This window comes from Geotrypetes seraphini, chromosome 4 (genome assembly GCF_902459505.1).
Source record: "Geotrypetes seraphini chromosome 4, aGeoSer1.1, whole genome shotgun sequence".
NCBI classification, from domain to species: domain Eukaryota; kingdom Metazoa; phylum Chordata; class Amphibia; order Gymnophiona; family Dermophiidae; genus Geotrypetes; species Geotrypetes seraphini.
Window position 1 is genome coordinate 293,294,062 of NC_047087.1, and position 20,964 is coordinate 293,315,025.

Here is a 20,964-nt window from a genome sequence, read left to right on the forward strand (position 1 = left end):
TTTCTTGCTCAGGCACTGAAGATGCACACTGACAAGCTTGCAGAAGTTTTCCCCTCCTAGGAACGCAGAGCTCTTTTCCTTTTATCTGGCTTTTTTTTCTATTCAGTGAGGAAGAAGGAATGAGGAAGAGGCGAATGGCCAGAGGGGTTGGGGAGAGGGACCTAGTTCCACCAGGTGTAACCCAAGTAGGCATCAGAGCTACCTAAATACCCTTGGTATGCAAATCAGAAGATGAAATGAGGAGCTAGTGAGACAGTCTACTACTTGCTGGAGATAGAGAACACACTGGCTGATTAAGGAGTACTGCATCCTAGAGGACAACAGAACTGAATTCTGTCTTATATGTCCATCTGCTGGAGGATGTCAAAACCCACAAGTGTCTGCATTCATCTGCTGCCGATGACAAAGAAAGATCCAATATAGCCATATTTAAAGATACCATCTGCATCAGGGGCCATAAAAGATGAGAAACAATCCATCAAGTCGTACAGCATGGGTGATAGGATAACAAATAGAAAGCCGCAAGAAACTACTAGCCCTGCCCACTTAAAAACACTGTGAGCTGGTCAGGGATCCTCCCTCACCAGTGCTATACATGTACCTTTGGGCTGCAGGGACAGCTAATCCAGGAGCAAGTGGACTCCAGGTCCCAGAAGGAACTGAGCCTCTGCAGCTCAGTGCTGAGGCACAACGGGAGAATGATGCAATCCAGCTGAAGCAGAGGGGCAGAACTCAGCTGGAAAGAAGGATAAAATGCCTTAGTGGGGAGTTAATCAGGGAGGTCCCTGAGGAAGAGACCTCCCTGAGCAGAGAAATCTCAGAGGTAAAACACTTCCCTAACCTTGGGTTGCTACAGAACTCTGGGAAGATGTGGAATTGTAAGTAGGATTGTCCAAGTGTGATAACTGAGAGCTGGACTAAGGTAAGCTAGTATTTTGTGATGAGTAAACTGTTGGGTGTGGCAGAGATTGACCACAGCCATAGACTGGCATTAATAAGTATATGAAAACATGAGAATTAGTCTGAGGCAAAAACTAATATCATATGAAGTGAAAATAATGTTGAAACACCCGAGTCTGTGAAGAAACAGATTTAGGAACTGTGAGAAATAAAGCTTTTGCTGTACTTTCCAATCATATCTGTCTGGGTGTTTGTGTGAATGGCCAGGAAGACATGACAAACAGTTATAAAGGTACTCCAATTGCACTGTCAGCGGTCTGATTTATGATTACTGTATTATTACTTTTTCATTATTTCTAGCTCCCTTTGTGTTTTTGTTTTACCTTCTTTGCACCATAAATACTGTACTAATGTGCCCCCATATATGAGGAAAGGTGGAATTAGGAGCCTGGGAAACCACATGGGGATATAGGGGGAAGTATAGGTTTGGGAGCCTGGGAATTCGTATGGGGATAAAGGGAGAGGGGTGGGATTAGGAGCCTGGGAAACCCGCATGGGGATATGGGGGGATGTGTGGGATTTGATACCTGGGACCCCTGTGTATATGCTGAGATATTGCAACTGAAGTTCTTTAGACTGTTGTGTCTTGTATGATTTAATTTACTAGGCACAACCTGGAACAGAGAATTTACACTGTATAACCTCAGTTAAAACTTAAATCTGTTCGAGAAGGAGTTGGGTCAAAAGGGGCTTATGAGCAAAGGAAAAATTATGTTCTTACCTGTTAATTTTCTTTCCTCTAGACGCAGCAGATGAATCCAGAGACTAGTGGGATAGCACACATCTACCAGCAGGCAGAGATAGAGAACTGATTAACAGGTGGTCCTATTGGTTGGCACTCCCCCTTATCTTCAGTATGGAAAAATTATGTTCTTACCTGTTAATTTTCTTTCCTTTAGATGCAGCAGATGAATCCAGAGACTAGTGGGATAGCACACATCTACCAGCAGGCAGAGATAGAGAAACTGATTAACAGGTGGTCCTATTGGCTGGCACTCCTCCTGTATCTCCAGTATAGCTCCTTGCCCAAGCATCCGTAACCATCAAAAGGCATAGAAAGTTAAAAAAAAACCTTCTTTCTCATAACAAATCTCAAAAGGCAATAATACAGAATACAACCATCAATAATAACAAACTTCGAAAGCTGGAAAAGAAAAAACTGACTGACAATATCCAGAAAGGGTGGGGCTCTGGATTCATCTGCTGCGTCTAAAGGAAAGAAAATTAACAGGTAAGAACATAATTTTTCCTTCCTTAGCAACAGCAGCAGATGAATCCAGAGACCAATGGGATGTATCAAAGCAATCCTCAATCTGGGTGGGAAGCAGGAAGCAAACGCCCCTCCGCAACAACCGAAGCACTAAACGCATCTACCGCATGCGCCCCCACATCCAACCAGTAATGCTGAGAGAAAGCACTCTCGGAAGATCAAGTAGCTACGAGACAAAACTCCACCAAGGAAAAAACCTCTGGACCGAGTCCAAGAAGTAGCCATCGTTCTGGCGGAATGGTCATGAAGTTCTTTCGCCAACCGCCTCCCTGCCATCAAGCAAGCGTAAAGAATGTCCTCCTGGACCCATCGAGCGATGGAGGCTTTGGACGCCACCATACGTTGTAAGAAGAAAGAAATTCTCCTAGGTAAAATCAAATTTCGCAATGTAAAGAGGCGTATACTGGAACCATGAAAACAGTACTAACTCCATGCAACGTGAGCGAAATACGTATGTCCTTTAAAGTGAATACGTACTAGATGCTGCCTCTACCGCTCTGTGGAAAACAACAGCATCCTAACAGGTATCAGACAAAGCTCACATCGCTAATGAGAGCTTCAGGGATGAGGCTAACCGCCACACAGCGCGTGCTCCTCCGCGCGTTTGATAGAATAGGTAACTGGCTCCTGGTTAGAAGGCTCCTGGTTAGCTGGCTCCTGGTTAGCTGCACAGCCCTTCCTGTCTGGTCGGGGGGTCTGTCTAGCATGTGCCATGAGAAGATGGCGACAGGAGAAACCAGCGTGATAAGCATGGAAATCTGAAGTCAGGCCCCCTCAGAAATAGAGAGAGAGAGTCCTGGCTGCAGGAAGATGCGAAGTGTCATTATGCCCATAGAGACAGCCTGAACTTGGAAACTTAGTACTATCTTTAGGCATATATATCCTATGCCATTACTAGACACATGCAGCACAGAAGCCCAAATAAGAAGGACAGTTACCAACAAAGGCTCAATCTGCAGGGACCCCAAGAGAGACAATGAGATACCTGTGTGAAATACAGGGCACTATCTTACTGCTGATCTCACTGTGCCGTATGTCGACCCAGTCCGGAGACAAACCGAGACTGGGTGATCTAGCACAGGTCAGAGTCTGTCTGGTAATCCCCTTGAGTGCTAACCCCAGAGTCCGATTAAACTAGCAGCTTCCTACAAGGGAATACAGCAGGAACACAGACATATAAATCTGCCCAAGCTTGTCCCAAAGCTGGTGAAACATGTACAACTTGTCTGAACCAGAAAGGAGAGAAGCCGTGGCATACCCTGACCAAAGTCAGCTGTAAATAAGCTACCGGAACGCTGCAGCTCTCCCGCCATCGCCAGAGACCCAAGCGCATGCCTGATTCTCGCTGACACGTGGCCGCCGCATCAACGCTCCTAAAAACATAGTCGGATTCAAGCCCCGCAAAATTTACCCTGCCGTGGCCTGCATAGAAAGCAAGGCTCGGAGAATAACCAGAAGAACGGTGCGGTGCTTCCCACAGCGCCGGTAAAAACATGTCCCATCTCATGCGTGACGAAAGAGTGCCTTGGAATAAACAGGACTACTACTGCTGCACTGAAATCCAATGAGGAGAACAAGTGCGAGCATGAAATCGCACCGCTACTGCCGCGCTGTAACCAACAAGGAAACCAAGTGCATGTATGCAAAGGGCGAGAAAGTCCCGGCTCCCTCAACGGATTTCTAGTCACAAAACATCCATACCTTAAACATATTTTGACCGAACCCACAGTACTAAGACTCCCAAACAGAACCTGAAGTTCAAACAAGAATAAAAAAACATACATACTCACAAGCTTGTTATTAGGGCCGGTTGAAGCCAGTTAGAGCTGAATGTGCAGCACTAACAGAGCAGAATGTAGCAACTGTGGTCTCCTTTTTTTTTTTTTTTTAAACAGAGAAGGGAAAGAAGAAAAAAAATTGAGACCCAGTCAGACCCTCTAGCAATGGAGGGAGGGTGAGGCAGGGACCTGGGGGGGGGGGGGGCCCAGGTGTAACCCTTAAAGCCGGCACCGTTCAGCCGCCCCTGTCTCACTGAAGAGAAAACCTCAACAGGAGAAATAGCATTGCCAGCTCACTGAAGAGAAACCTCAACAGGAGAAACAGAATGGCAGTCTCACTGAAGAGAAACCTCAACAGGAGAAAATAATTTTCCAGTCACAGCCAGAATTCAGGAGCTAGTTGAATAGCGACCTTTTCCTGCTGGGAGATAGAGAATACTGGAGATACAGGAGGAGTGCCAGCCAATAGGACCACCTGTTAATCAGTTTCTCTATCTCCACCTGCTGGTAGATGTGTGCTATCCCATTGGTCTCTGGATTCATCTTCTGCTGTTGCTAGGGAAAGAGTTTTACCTCATGCAAAATTGTCATTTCTTTAATAGGATATTAATTATTTTTTTCTGAGGCCCTCCAAGTACCTACAAATCCAATATGTGGCCCTGCAAAGTGTTTGAGTTCGAGACCACTGGCTTAGCTGGTTTTAAGAAAGGTTTGAACAATTTACTGGAGGGAACATCCATAGTCTGTTATTGAGAAAGACATGAGGGAAGCCAATGCATGGAATGTTGCTACTCATAGTAACATAGTAGATGACGGCAGATAAAGACCCGAATGGTCCATCCAGTCTGCCCAACCTGATTCAATTTAAATTCTTTTTTTTTTTTCCTTCTTAGCTATTACCCGGTACTATGCTTGGGTTCCACCTACCGAAATCTCTGTTAAGACTTACTCCAGCCCATCTACACCCTCCCAGCCATTGAAGCCCTCCCCTGCCCATCCTCCACCAAACGGCCATACACAGACCGTGCAAGTTTGCCCAGTAACTGGCCTTAGTTCAATATTTAATATTATTTTCTGATTCTAAATCTTCTGTGTTCATCCCACGCTTCTTTGAACTCAGTCACAGTTTTACACTCCACCACCTCTCTCGGGAGCGCATTCCAGGCATCCACTACCCTCTCCGTAAAGTAGAATTTCCTAACATTGCCCCTGAATCTACCACTCCTCAACCTCAAATTATGTCCTCTGGTTTTACCATTTTCCTTTCTCTGGAAAAGATTTTGTTCTACGTTAATACCCTTTAAGTATTTGAACGTCTGAATCATATCTCCCCTGTCTCTCCTTTCCTCTAGGGTATACATATTCAGGGCTTCCAGTCTCTCCTCATACGTCTTCTGGCGCAAGCCTCCTATCATTTTCGTCGCCCTCCTCTGGACCACCTAAACTCTTCTTACATCTTTCGCCAGATACGGTCTCCAAAACTGAACACAATACTCCAAGTGGGGCCTCACCAATGACCTGTACAGGGGCATCAACACCTTCTTCCTTCTACTGACCACGCCTCTCCCTATACAGCCCAGAATCCTTCTGGCAGCAGCCACTGCCTTGTCACACTGTTTTTTCGCCTTTAGATCTTCGGACACTACTCTTTGGGTTCTTGCCAGATAGTAGTGATCTGGAATGACCACCGTGAGAACGGTCTACTGGGCTTCATGGAACATCAGTCTGACCCAGTAAGGCTATTCTTATGTTGTTATACAGAAATGCTTTGCTAATACTGAGTTCAAAAATTGCTGGTTTTTAGAACTTGTCACTCACATGAAAAAAAATTAACATGGACCCGTTCACTCCTTAGAGAGAGCACTGATTTAGAGGCCTGTAGTTCAGTGCAATCCCAATATGCCAACCCAGCAGTGTTTTTCCTTAAGACATTCTGAATGGGTGCCTAGGGTTACCATATGTCCAAGAAAACCTGGACATGTCCTCTTTTTGAGGACTGTCTGGGTGCCCAGACAGGTTTTTTTTTTAATGGGAGAGTCTGTCCAGGTTTAGCCGGCCTGCCCCAGAAGTCGCCTCTTTGCAGCGACTTCCTGTTCCCATGTAGGTGGGACTTGCAGAGAGGCGGCTTCTGGGGAAGGCCGACAGTAGCAGGCTTACCTTGTTGATGCTGCCCAAAGATTAAATTACAGCAGCTGGGCCCAGGGAGGTAGGTAGGGGAATCAGAAGCAAGAGAGGTCATGAGGGGAAGCAGCATCTGAGGAGGAATGGGAGGGGGCTGGAGAAACAGCATGGAGAGAGTTTTGGAGAAAAGAGCATAGAGTAGGGTAGTGCTAGATGGGAGAGAAAGAGAGAGAGCACTAAAAGGGTACAGAGGATGGGAAGGGAGACTAAGGAAACGGGTAGAGTATGAGCGAAGTCATGCATCCTCTTTTTTTGTCTTCAAAAATATAGTAACCTTAGGTGTGCAACAGTTGATTTTAGTGACCACTTGACTAACTTAATAAAAAAATCTTAATACTTAATACACATCCATGCCATCCTGTAAACAGAAATTTTTGGTGAAATACTACCCAGAATATTCTTGACAAAATCACTGAACATTTTTTGCAAAAATAAATAGGGCCACTCTGGCAAAATAATGAGATGAATCATCAACAATCTGCCACTGTCCAAAATGGGGTTGAAGTTTGTGGTCTTATCGCCAAAAGCAAAAGTGATTAAAAGCATCTGACTGTGGCGGTATGCCTAGTATGTGATGACAGTACATATTCTGCACTGTTAGAGGCAAAGATGATGATAGAGGATAAGTTGATACAGAGGAAGGCTACTAAAATGGTGCGTGGTCTTTGTCATTAAACGTATGAGGACAGACTTAAAGATCTCAATATGTATACTTTAGAGGAAAGGCAGGAAAAGGGAGATATGATAGAGACGTTTAAATACCTATATGGCATAAATGCGCATGAGTCAAGTCTCTTTCATTTGAAGGGAAGCTCTAGAATGAGAGGGCACGGGATGACGTTAAGAGGTGATAGGATCAGGAATAATCTAAGGAAATACTTTTTTACAGAAAGGGTGGTAGATGTGTGGAACAGTCTCCTGGAAGAGGTGGTGGAAACAGAGACTGTCTGAATTCAAGAAAGCCTGAGATAGTCACATGGGATCTCTTAGTAATGAGACAGGAAAATACAGCAAGGAGGAGGACCTGGTACCACCAGGTTTGCACCCAAAGCTTCTTAGCAGCAGAGCTACTCAATCCCCAGCTCAACTGGTCAAATTCAGTTGCCCAGGAGCAAATCATCATTCCCACTCAGAGAGCATCACAGGGTAAACCTCTATCAGCCTGCAGGAAATAGAGAGTATCAAAAACAAACCAAAGCGGATCACTTTTGACTATATCCAACCCACAATCGCGTAACTCAAAATGTATAAAGGGGGTTTTGTTGTATAGTTACAATGTCAACAATAAAATAAAAATCTGTCTCATTTAGGTATAAAGGGGGTTTTGTTGGATAGTTACAATGTCAACAATAAAATAAAAATCTGTCTCATTTAGGTATAAATCTGATGGTAGCCACTGTTCAACCAGCACCTGACGAACCCCCTTTATAAAGTTTGGGAAAGAGAGAGCATGGCAGATTTCTGCCTTTAACGCTATTGTGCATCTGTTCTCAGCAAGTATCCTCTATCTCCACTTCTGGCAGATAAGTATAACCCATCAGTCTGGCCTAATCTTTGGGACATAGTGGAACATTACACCCCCCCCTCCAATAAAAAACAAAAAAAAAACCTTCTGAAAAACATGGAAAAGACTACCACTTATGATACCAATTAACCTAACAATAAAATAAATTTTACCTAAATTAAAAATATACCTCCTCTTTTACAAAGGCGTGCTAGTCATTTTAGTGTGTGCTATATATTAGTGCATGCTAAAGGCTAACGTGTTCATAGAATATAATGGACGTGCTAGAGTGCACTAAATTGGCTAGTGCACCTTAGTAAAAGGACCCCATAGTGCACTAGTTCTAATATCTGGTCCCTAAGACTCCAGCCTGGTCTGATTTCAAGTGTTATAAAGCATACAAATTAACGTGATTCTTAAACGAAACATATACAATAATTTCATGAATACATAAAGGAAATTTACTGAAAACCAATCTGTCTAGAGATATTTTCAAGATACCACACTTGAAAACCAACCGCAAGATCATAACATGCTCATGCAGAGATTATAAAAATACAGATATTAAAAATCTAATGTCATTTATACAGAAAAGATAAAGAAGTAAAAATATACCTACTAGTTTGGAAAACAGTATTTTGGTATCTGATCACCTGCAAACCCTGCTTTAATTACACCAGAGCCCTACAAATAAAAATAAGAAAAGTGTTCTTGTAAAATTAAATTATAATTTCACAGAATATTCAAAGCAAATACAGTAGACTTTCTGTTAACCAGAACTCAAGCAACTAGAACTCTCAAGCAACCAGCAAAAAAAAAAAAAGAAAGAAATACTATAATATTTTAAATAAAAATAAAATCAAATTCTGGCAGAAATTTAAGTGTAAACTTGGCACGCCACACCCGAATATGCTCACGCTTTGTCTACCACATGTCCAGTAATTTGTCTGGAACAGTTTATGGCATAGCAGTATTCTCCCCAGAAATTTTTTCCAGCCGGGGGGCATGAAAAAGTAGCCGGGTGGGGCAGGAAGGGAAAATTTAGTAGTGGGGAAAATTAAGGGCTCCTTTTACTAAGCTGCAATAGCGTTTTTAGCGCGTGCAGAATTGCCGTGCTACACGGCTAGAACTAACGCCGGCGTTAGTGTCTAGTGCATGCGGCAATTCTGCACGAGCTAAGCGCGCGGTAAAACCACTATCGCAGCTTAGTAAAAGGAGCTCTAAATGTGTACTATTTGTATTAGTTAATTATTATTAGTTATTTTCCAATGCTCAATATGACTACCTTTCTTAAGATTTGACACTTGTTCCATAATATTTTTATTAAATTTAAGAAGTATCCAATTCTAGAAATGAATACTTAGATATTTGCCCTCTTTCAAATGGTATAGAGTAGCGTCTCTCAAACTTTTTTAACTCCGGCACACTAAACGGAGAAAATGTTTTTTGTGGCACACTAAATGCAGCAAATGTTTTTCATGGCTGGAAAAAATTTCTGGGGAGAACACTGTTGCCGTTAGTTTTCAATGTCCAATCACGTCAAAGAATGATGCTTATCTGGGCAGTTGCATAATAAGAATGGATAAGATAACATGAGAAGTGAAATTGTAATGTAATGTAATTTATTTCTTATATACCGCTATATCCTTTAGGTTCTCAGAGGGCTACATACCGTGTAGGTCCTAAAAGCAGGCTTGTGGATTAGATATAAACTATGAAGGCAGTGACTTATCTAGCATATGTGACACCCAAGGCCCATCATTTTTTGACCCCCCTTCCTCTGTATGAAAAACATGGTTTTTAGTAACAATCCACACATCACATGAGTGTACCTAGAAAAAGGCAGCATCTTACATATTGCAGTGAGCAGTACATCAATAAACCCATTGTAAAACTAAACAAGCCAGACTAGTACAGATCAATCCTAACTGAAAACCATGTCTTTCGAACACACAGAACACAGAAAACACCTTCGCCTAGTATGGAATATGTAATCACAAACTAACCCGTTCTTCTCGTCGGTTTTCACGAGAGAAGACACATCTAATATACCGGACTCAGAGGAGCTCATGAGTGGGGAACAGGCTGAAAAATTAGAACACATAGAGGTAAGTAAGGAGGATGTCCTCAAGCAGATAGACAGGTTAAAATGCGGCAAATCGCCGGGCCCGGACGGGATCCACCCAAGGGTTCTGAAAGAACTAAGACAAGAAATAGCGGGCACAATCCAGTATGTTTGCAACCTATCCTTGAAAACTGGAGAGGTACCAGAGGACTGGAAATTGGCGAATGTCACACCTATCTTCAAGAAGGGATCGAGGGGTGACCCCAGGAACTACAGGCCGGTGAGCCTGACTTCAATTATAGGGAAGATGGTGGAAGCTATGATCAAGGACGGTATTTGCGAGCACATCGAGAGATATGGCCTACTGAGAACAAGCCAGCATGGATTCTGTAAGGGAAGGTCATGCTTAACGAACCTTCTGTACTTCTTTGAGGGAATAAGCAGTCGGGTGGACAATGGGGAACCTATAGACATCATTTACCTTGATTTTCAAAAGGCTTTCGACAAGGTGCCACATGAAAGGCTGCTTAGGAAGCTGTGGAACCACGGGGTGGGAGGGGATGTGCACAGATGGATCGAGCACTGGTTGTCGGGTAGACTACAGAGAGCCGGAGTAAAGGGACAATACTCTGACTGGCGGGGAGTCACGAGCGGTGTGCCACAGGGATCGGTGCTGGGGCCGTTACTCTTCAACATATTTATCAATGACCTGGAAAAGGAGGCAAAGTGCGAGGTTATAAAATTTGCAGACGATACCAAACTGTGCAGCAGAGTTAGGTCCAGGGAGGAGTGTGAGGACCTGCAAAAGGACCTGGACAAGCTGGAAGACTGGGCAAACAAATGGCAAATGCGCTTTAACGTGGAAAAATGCAAGGTCATGCATATAGGGAAAAAGAACCCGTTGTTCAACTACAAATTGGGGGGGGGGGGGGCATTGTTGGGAGATAGCAGTCTTGAGAGAGACTTGGGTGTGCTGGTGGATGCATCACTGAAGCCATCTGCACAGTGCGCAGCAGCCTCGAAAAAAGCCAACAGGATGCTGGGCATCATAAAGAGGGGCATAACAACCAGGACGCGGGAAGTCATCATGCCATTGTATCGAGCGGTGGTGCATCCACATCTGGAATACTGCGTTCAATATTGGTCGCCGTACCTCAAGAAGGACATGGCGGTACTTGAGAGAGTCCAAAGGGGAGCAACGAAACTGGTAAGAGGGCTGGAACACTGCCCATACGCCGAGAGGTTGGATAGGCTGGGGCTCTTCTCTCTGGAAAAAAGGAGGCTCAGGGGAGATATGATAGAGACCTTCAAGATCATGAGGGGCATAGAGAAGGTGGATAGGGACAGATTCTTCAGGCTGAAGGGGTCAACAGGCACGAGGGGGCATTCGGAGAAACTGAAGGGAGATAGGTTCAGAACAAATGCAAGGAAGTTTTTTTTCACCCAAAGGGTCGTGGACACTTGGAATGCGCTACCGGAGGAAGTGATCAGGCAGAGTACGGTACAAGGATTCAAACAGGGATTGGACGGATTCCTGAGGGATAGGGGGATCGTGGGATACTGAGAGAGGTTCTGGGATGTAACACTGGTATAGAAAGCTAACCAGGTAATAAGTATAGAAATCCAACCAGGTCGTGCATGTGCAAGACCAGAGGGTTAGGACTTCGATGGGAAGATAGGACTCAATGGGAAACCAAGGTGGCAAGGGGGCCCCTTCTGGTGACTCAGACAGGCCGTGACCTGTTCGGGCCGCCGCGGGAGCGGACTGCTGGGCGGGATGGACCTATGGTCTGACCCGGCGGAGGCACTGCTTATGTTAACCCCTCTCCCTTTTACAAAACTGTAATGTGGTTTTTAGTCATGGTGGTAACAGCTCAGACTCTCATAGAATTATGAGCAATTACCACCATGGCCAGTGCTAAAAAATCGCTCTACAGTTTTGTAAAAAGGGGGGAGGGGGGGGGGACTCTACATACAATGCAACACCACAGAAACAGCGATGCATCTCCCCTAAAGCAAAAAAATAAATAAATATAATTTTTTTTCTACATTGTCTTCTCTGGTTTCTGCTTTCCTCATAGTCTTGTCACTCTCTTCCTTTCATCCACTGTCTACCCTCTCTCTGCCCCTTCTATATGGCATCTTCTCTCCTTGTATTCCATCTCTCCCTTCACCCCTATTAGTCTGGCATCCATCTTCTTCTCTTCCCTCCTCCAATGGTCTGGCATCTCTCTCCTCTTCTTCCCTTCCCTCTTCCACACCCCCATGGTCTGGCATTTCACTCTCTTCTCTCCCTTCCCCCCACTTCTATCAGCATCTGCCCCCTTTCTTTCCCTCCAACCCAATTCCATCCAGTATCCTTCCCCCTTATGTCTCTCTCTCCTTTCCCTGCACACCAATTCCATCAGCATCTGCCCCCTTTCTCTCCCTCCACCACCCTTCCATACCACCCTGACCCCCTTTTTCTCCCTCCACCACCCTTCTATGCTCCTCTCTCCCTCCAAACCAGCAAGGTCCCATGATGACTGCTTCTGTTGCCTCTGCCTCTGGAAGATGTAAGTGACATTGGAGGGGGTGGGCCGGCAGACGCAGGGAGTTGCGGCAAAGTTCCGCAATGACTGCAGCTGCCGGTCCACCCCTTCAGACGTCACTTACGTCTTCCTGAGGCAGAGGCGGCAAATGCAGTCATCGCGGGACCTTCCTGCACTTCAGTGCGGCTGCTGACTCTGCTTCAGAATAAGTACAGCAACCGCGCTGAGATGCAGGTGCCATTTAGAGCAGCTCGGAAGGTTCTGGATCCAGCCGGCTGTGTACCCCCCTAGGGCTGGCACCAGAGATGGTCTGCCACTGTATGAGGGGACAAAAAAGAATGGATAACTTGACCGATTTAGACATGTCATACAATTATAACCACAAAAAACAGACTATAGAAAGGAAACCAGAAAAGAACCTATAGTACTAAGATTCAAATGCTAAAATCGGACATGTCCATATGAAGAGACGTGTGGATCACTGCTAATTATAACGAGTGAATCTTTAAAATATGAGACGGTAATGGATAGCCAGACTTGGTGGATGGAAGTGATAAATATTGGAGCCAAAACCAGAGCACTGTGATGAAACTTGAATGGAAATATGGATACCTATTTATACTTTTGAGTAAAATTGCGATGCGAACATGTCATGGAAAAGAATATATAATGTGTAAACTAAAAACCAAGAACAACATATTGTAACACCGAACTCAGAATTAATGAAATAACTTAACCCCCCTCCCCCTAAAATAGGGCATATACATACTTAAAATGATGGCTGGTTACAAACAGTATGCCTAAAGACTATATAGACCTAAAAAGGGCAAAAGTAAATGTATGGGAAATGAACAGCTGATTATACAGTGTGTATCTTGAAAACATAAGCCGATAGTAGCTCAAAGACAAGTCGGCCGGGTAGATGAAAAGTGAAACCTGGGAAAGATCTAAATTATTGTTCAAATGAGCTTCTATTAAAACCAAAGAATAAAACCACAGCACTCGGGAAAGTAAAAAAGGGAGAGTAAAATGGACTTACCGAAAAGCACAGTTACTTACCGTAACAGGTGTTATCCAGGGACAGCAGGCAGATATTCTCACATGTGGGTGACGTCATCTACGGAGCCCCAGCGCGGACAGCTTTTCAAGCAAACTTCATTGAAGTTTCAAGTTTGCTACACTGCACCACGCATGTGCATGCCTTCTCGCCCACTAGAGGGCACATCCCACCTCATGGTCCTCAGTTCCATAACTAGCAAAGAAGCCATCCCCGGGGAGGCGGGCGGGTTGTGAGAATATCTGCCTGCTGTCCCTGGATAACACCTGTTACGGTAAGTAACTGTGCTTTATCCCAGGACAAGCAGGCAGCATATTCTCACATGTGGGTGACCTCCAAGCCAACCAAAAAAGGGCAGGTGGGAGGATGGCCATTTAGGAAAACAGGTTCCGTAACACCGACTGGCCAAACCGACCGTCGCTTCTGGACAAAGCATCCAGACAGTAGTGGGAGGTGAACGTATGAACCGAAGACCAAGTGGCAGCTTTACATATGTCCTCCACAGGAGTAGATCGGAGGAAAGCAACAGAAGCTGCCATCGCCCGGATCTTATGCCCCGTGACTCGACCCGGGAGCGTAAGACCAGCCTGAGCGTAGCAAAAAGAAATACAAGCAGCCAACCAGTTGGACAAGGTGCGCTTGGAAACAGGATGTCCTAACCGATTAGGATCAAAGGACAAAAACAATTGAGGAACCTTCCGATGAGACCTGGTACGTTGGAGATAAAATGCCAACGCCCTCTTACAGTCAAGTGTGTGGAGCGCCGTCTCGCCAGGATGGGAGTGGGGCTTAGGAAAGAACACAGGAAGAACAATGGACTGATTGAGGTGGAAATCAGACACAACCTTAGGTAAAAATTTAGGATGGGTGCGGAGAACCACCTTGTCATGATGAAACACAGTAAAAGGTGGGTCCGCAACCAAAGCCTGCAGCTCACTAATCCGTCGAGCAGATGTGAGCGCAATCAGAAATACCACCTTCCAAGTAAGAAATTTCAGGAGAGACTTGTCGATAGGCTCAAAGGGAGGTTTCATCAGTTGAGCTAAGACAACATTCAAATCCCAGACCACGGGAGGAGGTTTCAGAGGAGGACAAACATTAACTAGACCCTTCATGAAACGAGTCACCAGAGGATGAAGCGAAAGAGAACGTCCTTCCAAGTGACGATGGAATGCAGAAATGGCACTGAGATTAGAGAGTTGTGCGGGGACAGAAATCCCACCCGTCCCCACCCGTCCCCGCCAAAGTCCCACCCGTCCCCGTGAGGACTCCCACCCGTCCCCGCGAGGAATCCCTCCGTCCCCACCCGTCCCCGCGAGGAATCCCCTCCGTCCCCACCCGTCCCCGCGAGGAATCCCCTACGTCCCCGCCTGTCCCTATAAACTACAGAAATAGTTATTTCATTTAATTATGCTACTGAATTAAAGGCTCTGGTAGAAACCCATTTAAAAAAAAAGCAAAAAGACTTTATTAATTTGGAAATATTAATTGGGAAGAATACATACTTTGTAAACGGGTTTCTACCAGAGCCTCTAATGTTTATAAATTTTTATCAACACAACTAATATACTACTTTATCCTTAAGCAAAAAAAAAAAATAATAAGAATTTTTTTCCTACCTTTATTGCCTGGTTTCTGCTTTCTTCATGTTCTCATTCAATTCCTTCCATCCACTGCCTCTCTTCTCTCTGTGTCTTCCATTTGCTCTGTTACTGTGCCTCTCCCTTTCTCCCCCCTCCCAAATTGGTCTGGCACCCATCTTTTTCCCTCCGCTCCCCCCATAGTCTGGCACCTCTGTCTTCTTCCCTGCCAGCGTCTTCTTCCCATTCCCTCTTCCCCATTTCCTTTCAGTGTCCTTCTCACCCACCATCTTTCCCATGTCCTGTCAGGCAGCATCCTTCTCCCCCCTCTGCCTTCCCCATGTCCTTTCAGCGTCCTTCTCCCCCCTCTGTCTTCCCCATGTCATTTCAGCGGCCTTCTCCCCCCTCTGTCTTCCCCATGTCCTTTCAGCGGCCTTCTCCACCCCTGTTTTCCCCATGTCCTTTCAGTAGCATTCTCCACCCCTTTGTCTTCCCCAGTGCTTTCAGGGTCCTTCCCCCCCCTCCTCCCGTTTACCCCATGTCCTTTCAGCGTTCTTTTCCACCCCTTTGTCTTCCCCAGTGCTTTCAGCGGCCTTCTCCCCCCTCTGTCTTCCCCATGTCCTTTCAGCGGCCTTCTCCACCCCTGTTTTCCCCATGTCCTTTCAGTGGCATTCTCCACCCCTTTGTCTTCCCCAGTGTTTTCAGGGTCCTTCCCCCCCCTCCTTCCGTTTACCCCATGTCCTTTCAGCGTTCTTTTCCACCCCTTTGTCTTCCCCAGTGCTTTCAGCGGCCTTCTCCCCCCTTAAGTGTCTTTTCTTCTCCACTCCACCTTTCCTCCCTCCCTGCTTCCACCTTTGTGGCGCTTTTGCACCCGACCGACAACAGAACAGGCCCGGTCGGACAAATCTCCCTGTCCTGTAGCCGCGAATCTAAATTACCTTCTTACAGCAGCTGGAGTAGTGAAGCTGCTGTAAGAGGTAATTTAGATTCGCGGCTACAGGGCAGGGAGATTTGTCGGCCGGGCCTGTTGTCGGTCGATCGGGGGATCTGACCGGCTGTGCACATTCTCCGGGGCGGTCCGCCCCCTCCCCCCTCTTTCGTACGCCATTGCCTTCTTCCTACCTGCCCTGCCGCACACAGCCGACCGGAAGTCTTCCTGATGTCAGCGCTGACGTCGGAGGAAGGGAGGGCTTTGCTTAAGCCCTCCCTCCGACGTCAGCGCTGACATCGGGAAGATTTCCGTTCGGATGTGTGCTGCGACAGGGCAGGTAAGGAGAAGGAGACTACCCTCGCGGCTCGACCAACCCCGCTGCGATCCAACCCCGCAGGAACCCCGCGACCCTCGGAGGCGTCCCCACGGGATCCCTGCGACCCTAGGGGGCGTCCCCACGGGATCCCCGTGACCCAAAGGGGGAACCCGCGGGATCCCCGCGGGTCCCGCGGGATTCCTGTCATCCCCGTTCCCGTGCAGCTCTCTAACTGAGATGCACCCGAACGGATGTCGTCTTCAGGCCCGAATTAGACAGATGCAACAAGTAGTCCAGCACCGAAGACACCGGGACCGAATCCGGATCCAGATGACGCGAGGAACACCAGGAGGAAAACCTGGTCCATTTCTGGGAATAACAAAGCCTGGTCGAGACCTTGCCCGAGGCTTCCAAAACTTCCCTCACCGACCGAGAAACAGGAACCGAAGTCAAGGGGAAAGGAACCAAGCGGTCAGGTGTAACGATTGAAGATTGGGATGCAACAGCGAACCCCGACTCTGAGATAGCAGAGAGGGAAACACAGGCAGAAGCAGAGGCTCCCTGACACTGAGTTGAAGAAGCAGGGAGAACCAGTGTTGACGAGGCCACCGAGGCGCAATGAGAATCATAGTGGCTCTGGATGATTTGAGACGACCCAACGTCCTCAAGATCAGAGGAAAAGGAGGAAACGCATAAAGGAACCTCCCTCCCCAGTCGAGAAGAAAGGCATCTGCTTCGAGACGGTCCAGGGAGTACATCCGAGAACAATACAGGGGTAGTTTGTGAGTCTCCGGAGAGGCAAACAGATCCACCTGCGGAGTCCCCCAGCGGTCGAAGACCTCGCGCAGGACTCTGGAGTTGAGTGACCACTCGTGCGGCTGGAGAAGCCAACTGAGTTTGTCTGCCAAGCAGTTCCGTTCTCCCTGGATATAGACCGCCTGCAGGAAGATGTTCTGGGAGATCGCCCATTCCCAAAGGCGCAGTGCTTCCCAGCAAAGGGACCAAGAGCCCGTCCCACCTTGCTTGTTCACATAATACATGGCCACCTGGTTGTCCGTTCGCACGAGGACTACCTGATCGCGGAGTAGGTGGCAGAATGCTCGAGCCGCCAGAAAGATGGCACGAAGCTCCAACACATTGATGTGACAGCGTCGGTCCTCCGCCGACCACAGGCCCTGGGTCCGCAGACCGTCGAGGTGGGCCCCCCACGCGTACTCCGTGGTCAGAACTTTGCGATGTGGAGGGACGAGAAAGAGCAAACTCCCGGAAAGATTCGAAGAGTCGGTCCACCAACGGAGCGATCGTCTCAAAGAAGGAGTCACCGCTATGAGACAAGAGACAGGATCGCAATCCTGGCGCCACTGAGAGGCCAGAGTCCACTGAGGAATTCTCAGGTGGCGAACGGAGTGACATGGACCGTAGACGCCATGTGGCCCAGAAGCATCATCATGCGCTGAGCCGACACAACTGGTAGCCGAGAAACCAGACGACCCAACCGAACCAAAGCCTCCAAACGAGGAGGGGGGAGGAACGAACGGAGGCGAACAGTGTCCAGCACTGCGCCTATAAACTGAAGTGACTGGGTCGGGCACAACTGTGACTTGGGACAGTTCACTTCGAACCCCGGTCGTTGAAGGAAGACGATAGACTGTAGGGTCGCTGAGATAACCCCCTCCCTGGTAGGGGCCTTGATCAGCCAATCGTCCAGGTAGGGGAAGACCTGAAGCCCCCGAGACCTCAGGGCTGCAGCGACTACCACCATACACTTCGTGAAGACTCGAGGGGACGAAGCCAGGCCGAAGGGGAGGACCCGGTACTGTAGGTGTAGCTCGCCCACCTGGAACCGTAAGAATTTGCGGAAGGCAGGATGCACCGGAACATGGGTATACGCTTCCTTCAGGTCCAGGGAGCACATCCAGTCCCCTTCCTCCAAGAGAGGATACAATACCGGGAGCGACAACATACGGAACTTCTCCCGGACCAGGAACTTGTTGAGCTTTCTGAGGTCTAGAATGGGGCGCAAGTCCCCGGTCTTTTTTGGGACTAAAAAGTAACAGGAGTAAAACCCCCGCCCCCGCTGATCGGGGGGTACAGGTTCCACCGCCCGAAGCCTCAACAAGGCCCTGGCCTCTGCCATGAGGATGGGGAGCTGGGTCCGATGGTATGGGCAAGCCCCCGGTGACTGTTCCGGCGGGGCAGACCAGAAGTTGAGAGAATAGCCCTCGGAGACGGTCCGGAGCACCCAAGCGTCGGATGTTATCTCGGTCCAAGCCGCATAAAAGGACCGGAGTCGACCCCCTATGGGAAGGGGGTCCGGCGCGATCGCGGAGGGGGGCCGGCCCCATCCGCATAGCCCGTCAAAAGGACGTCGCTGGCTTGGACGGACCCTGCGCCGGAGGTTTCGTTTGTCCCCCTCTTCCCTGTTGAGGTGGACGCCGTGGCGGAGGCCTAGAAAAGGCCGGCGTCGACTTCTGAGGGTAACGCCTCGGAGGAGGCCGGAAGGGTTTCTGCGGCGTGGCCCGAGGTTTCGGACGGACCAAAGAGGCCAAGGAGCGCTCCTGCTCCGACAACCGTTTGGTCGCCGCCTCAAGGGATTCATCAAATAATTCGGACCCCACGCAAGGTAAATCCGCTAGGCGTTCCTGCAGGTTTGAATCCATGTCGAGGGTGCGTAGCCATGCTAGTCGGCGCATAGCCACAGCAAATGCCGACACCCTCGAGACAAGCTCAAACGCGTCGTACAAAGCGTGAAACAGGTACAGGCGCAATAGAGACAGGTTGGACATAAACCAGGCAAACCCTTCCCTATGGGAATCCGGCAGGGCCTCGCAATACTGAGGCAGGTCCTTCACCATGCCACGTAAATAGGATGAGAATGTAAAGGCATAATTGAGAACCCTGGTTGCCAAGAGGGAATTCGAATAGAGGCAACGACCAAACTTGTCCAGGGTCCGACCCTCCCTGCCGGGCGGGACCGCCGCAGAAACTCTGGAAGGTTGCGTCTTTTTCAGCGCCGACTCGACAAGCAAGGACTGGTGGGAGAGTTGAGCCTTATCGAATCCCTTGGGTGGTATAGTCCTATACTTGGACTCCATCTTAGACGGCACCGCTGTGACCGTAAGAGGTGAAGACAGGTTCTTAAGGAAGGTCTGATGAAGGACCTTATTCAGAGGAAGTCGGGGGATTTCCCTCGGGGGAGTGGGAAGGTCCTGCTCCTCGAGGAACTCCTTGGTGTATTGAGAACCAGCCATGAGGTCCAGACCCAAGGCACGTGCCATGTCCTGCACGAAACCGGAGAAGGAGGACGGTCTGGCGGGTGGCGATGGGGTTCTCGACCTCTCCGCCAAACAGAAGGGGGAAGCCTCGTGGGAATAGTGCGGTTCCCTACCGGACCCCGAGTCCCAAGAGACCAGATCCAATGGCCTCGAGGGGGTCGGGGAACGTCTACGTCTCAAAGAACCCCTGGGAGAGGTCCCAGGTGTACGAGGCACCGAGGCACGCCCCCTCCTCTTTGGTGAGGAGTCACGCGAACCCCCTCTCGCGGGGGAACGGAGCAGCCTCGGGTTGTCGAGGCGGAGCTCCGAGACTCGCAAGGCCTCGCCCCCAAGCGGCGAGGAGCGATCACGTCGCCGAGGAGAACCTCGCGAACGCTTAGGCTTCCTCGGACGACGCCTCGCCCGAGGCCGGCCCGAGGGTGAGGAGCCCCGGGAGGACCTCGAGGAAGAGGAGGAGGAGATCCGCCGTACCCTGCGCACCTTGACACGGGGCCTTACGCTTCTCTCAGGCGGGGCCCCCGAGGCCGAAGTCGAGGGTAAGGTCGGGGCCGAGGTTGGTGCCGCCCCGGTACCCGAGGTCGAGGGAGTCGAGACCGAGGCCGCCGAGGTCGGAGCCCTCGAGGCCGGAGAAGCCTGCTGCAAGTGCTCGATGGCCCCAGACAGCTCCGAGGCAATCAGGGCTCAGAGCAAGTCTTGGAACGCAGGGATCCCCACCATAGTCGGCAGGTCCGAGGCCGGGGGATGCTCCCTGGAGGGCGACCTCTGTCTCGAGTATTCCCTCGGGGCATTAGTGGCCGTAGTTCTGGGCGGGGCCGAGGATGACCCCCCCCGCCGTTGAGGAGCCCGAAGATGGCTTCTTCGTCGACCCTGGAGTCGAGGATGGAAGAGAGGACTTACCCGAGGCAGGCTTAGTCGAAGGAGTAGGCTTCGATGTCGAGGGACGTGGCGAGGCCGAGGATCCCGAGGCCGAGGTCAAGGCAGGGGCCGAAGCCGAAGCCGAGGCCGACGTCGAGGTCTTCCCCGGCGCGGAGTCGACCGCGAAGAGCTCCGCCATCCTGGCACGGCGTCGGCAGAGCGTTCTGGCCTGAAAGGTGGAGCACCGATCGCAAGAGTCAGTCGGATGCTCGGGCCCTAAGCAGAGCAAGCACCACCGGTGTGGGTCGGTAATGGAAAGTAACCGCTCACACCGGGTGCACTTCTTGAAACCCGTCAAGGGACGGGACATGAAAAACCGAACCGGCCGACAGCAAGGACGGCCGCGGCCGCAGCTCACGGGAGCCCCCGGAGCCGAACGGAAAGAAAACTTTTTTTAACAATAACTACAAAAACAAAAGAAAAGATGAAGTAAAGCACAGCGACCGATCAAAATCCACCGGGTGCGGCGACAGAAGGCAAAAACAGCAGAGCTCAATTTCCACAGGGCTTCTGGCTCCGCGGAAAAAACTGAACTGAGGACCACGAGGTGGGATGCGCCCTCTAGTGGGCGAGAAGGCATGCACATGCGTGGTGCAGTGTA

At 49.0% G+C, this 20,964-nt stretch overlaps 1 protein-coding gene across 9 annotated transcripts in view; it reads right to left on the reverse strand.

The window, feature by feature from the left end:
• ACTR1A (actin related protein 1A) overlaps positions 1–20,964 on the reverse strand; it is a 108,952-nt gene that overhangs the window by 77,099 nt on the left and 10,889 nt on the right. For 5 of the 9 annotated variants that reach the window (XM_033940105.1, XM_033940107.1, XM_033940110.1 and 2 more), the window contains one exon: positions 8,313–8,377. In XM_033940105.1, coding sequence (XP_033795996.1) covers positions 8,313–8,377 — 65 coding nt within the window. Of the gene's footprint in view, positions 1–601; positions 737–8,308; positions 8,378–20,964 lie in introns of all 9 variants that reach the window. The other 4 variants (XM_033940111.1, XM_033940114.1, XM_033940112.1 and 1 more) reach the window with 2 other exon arrangements.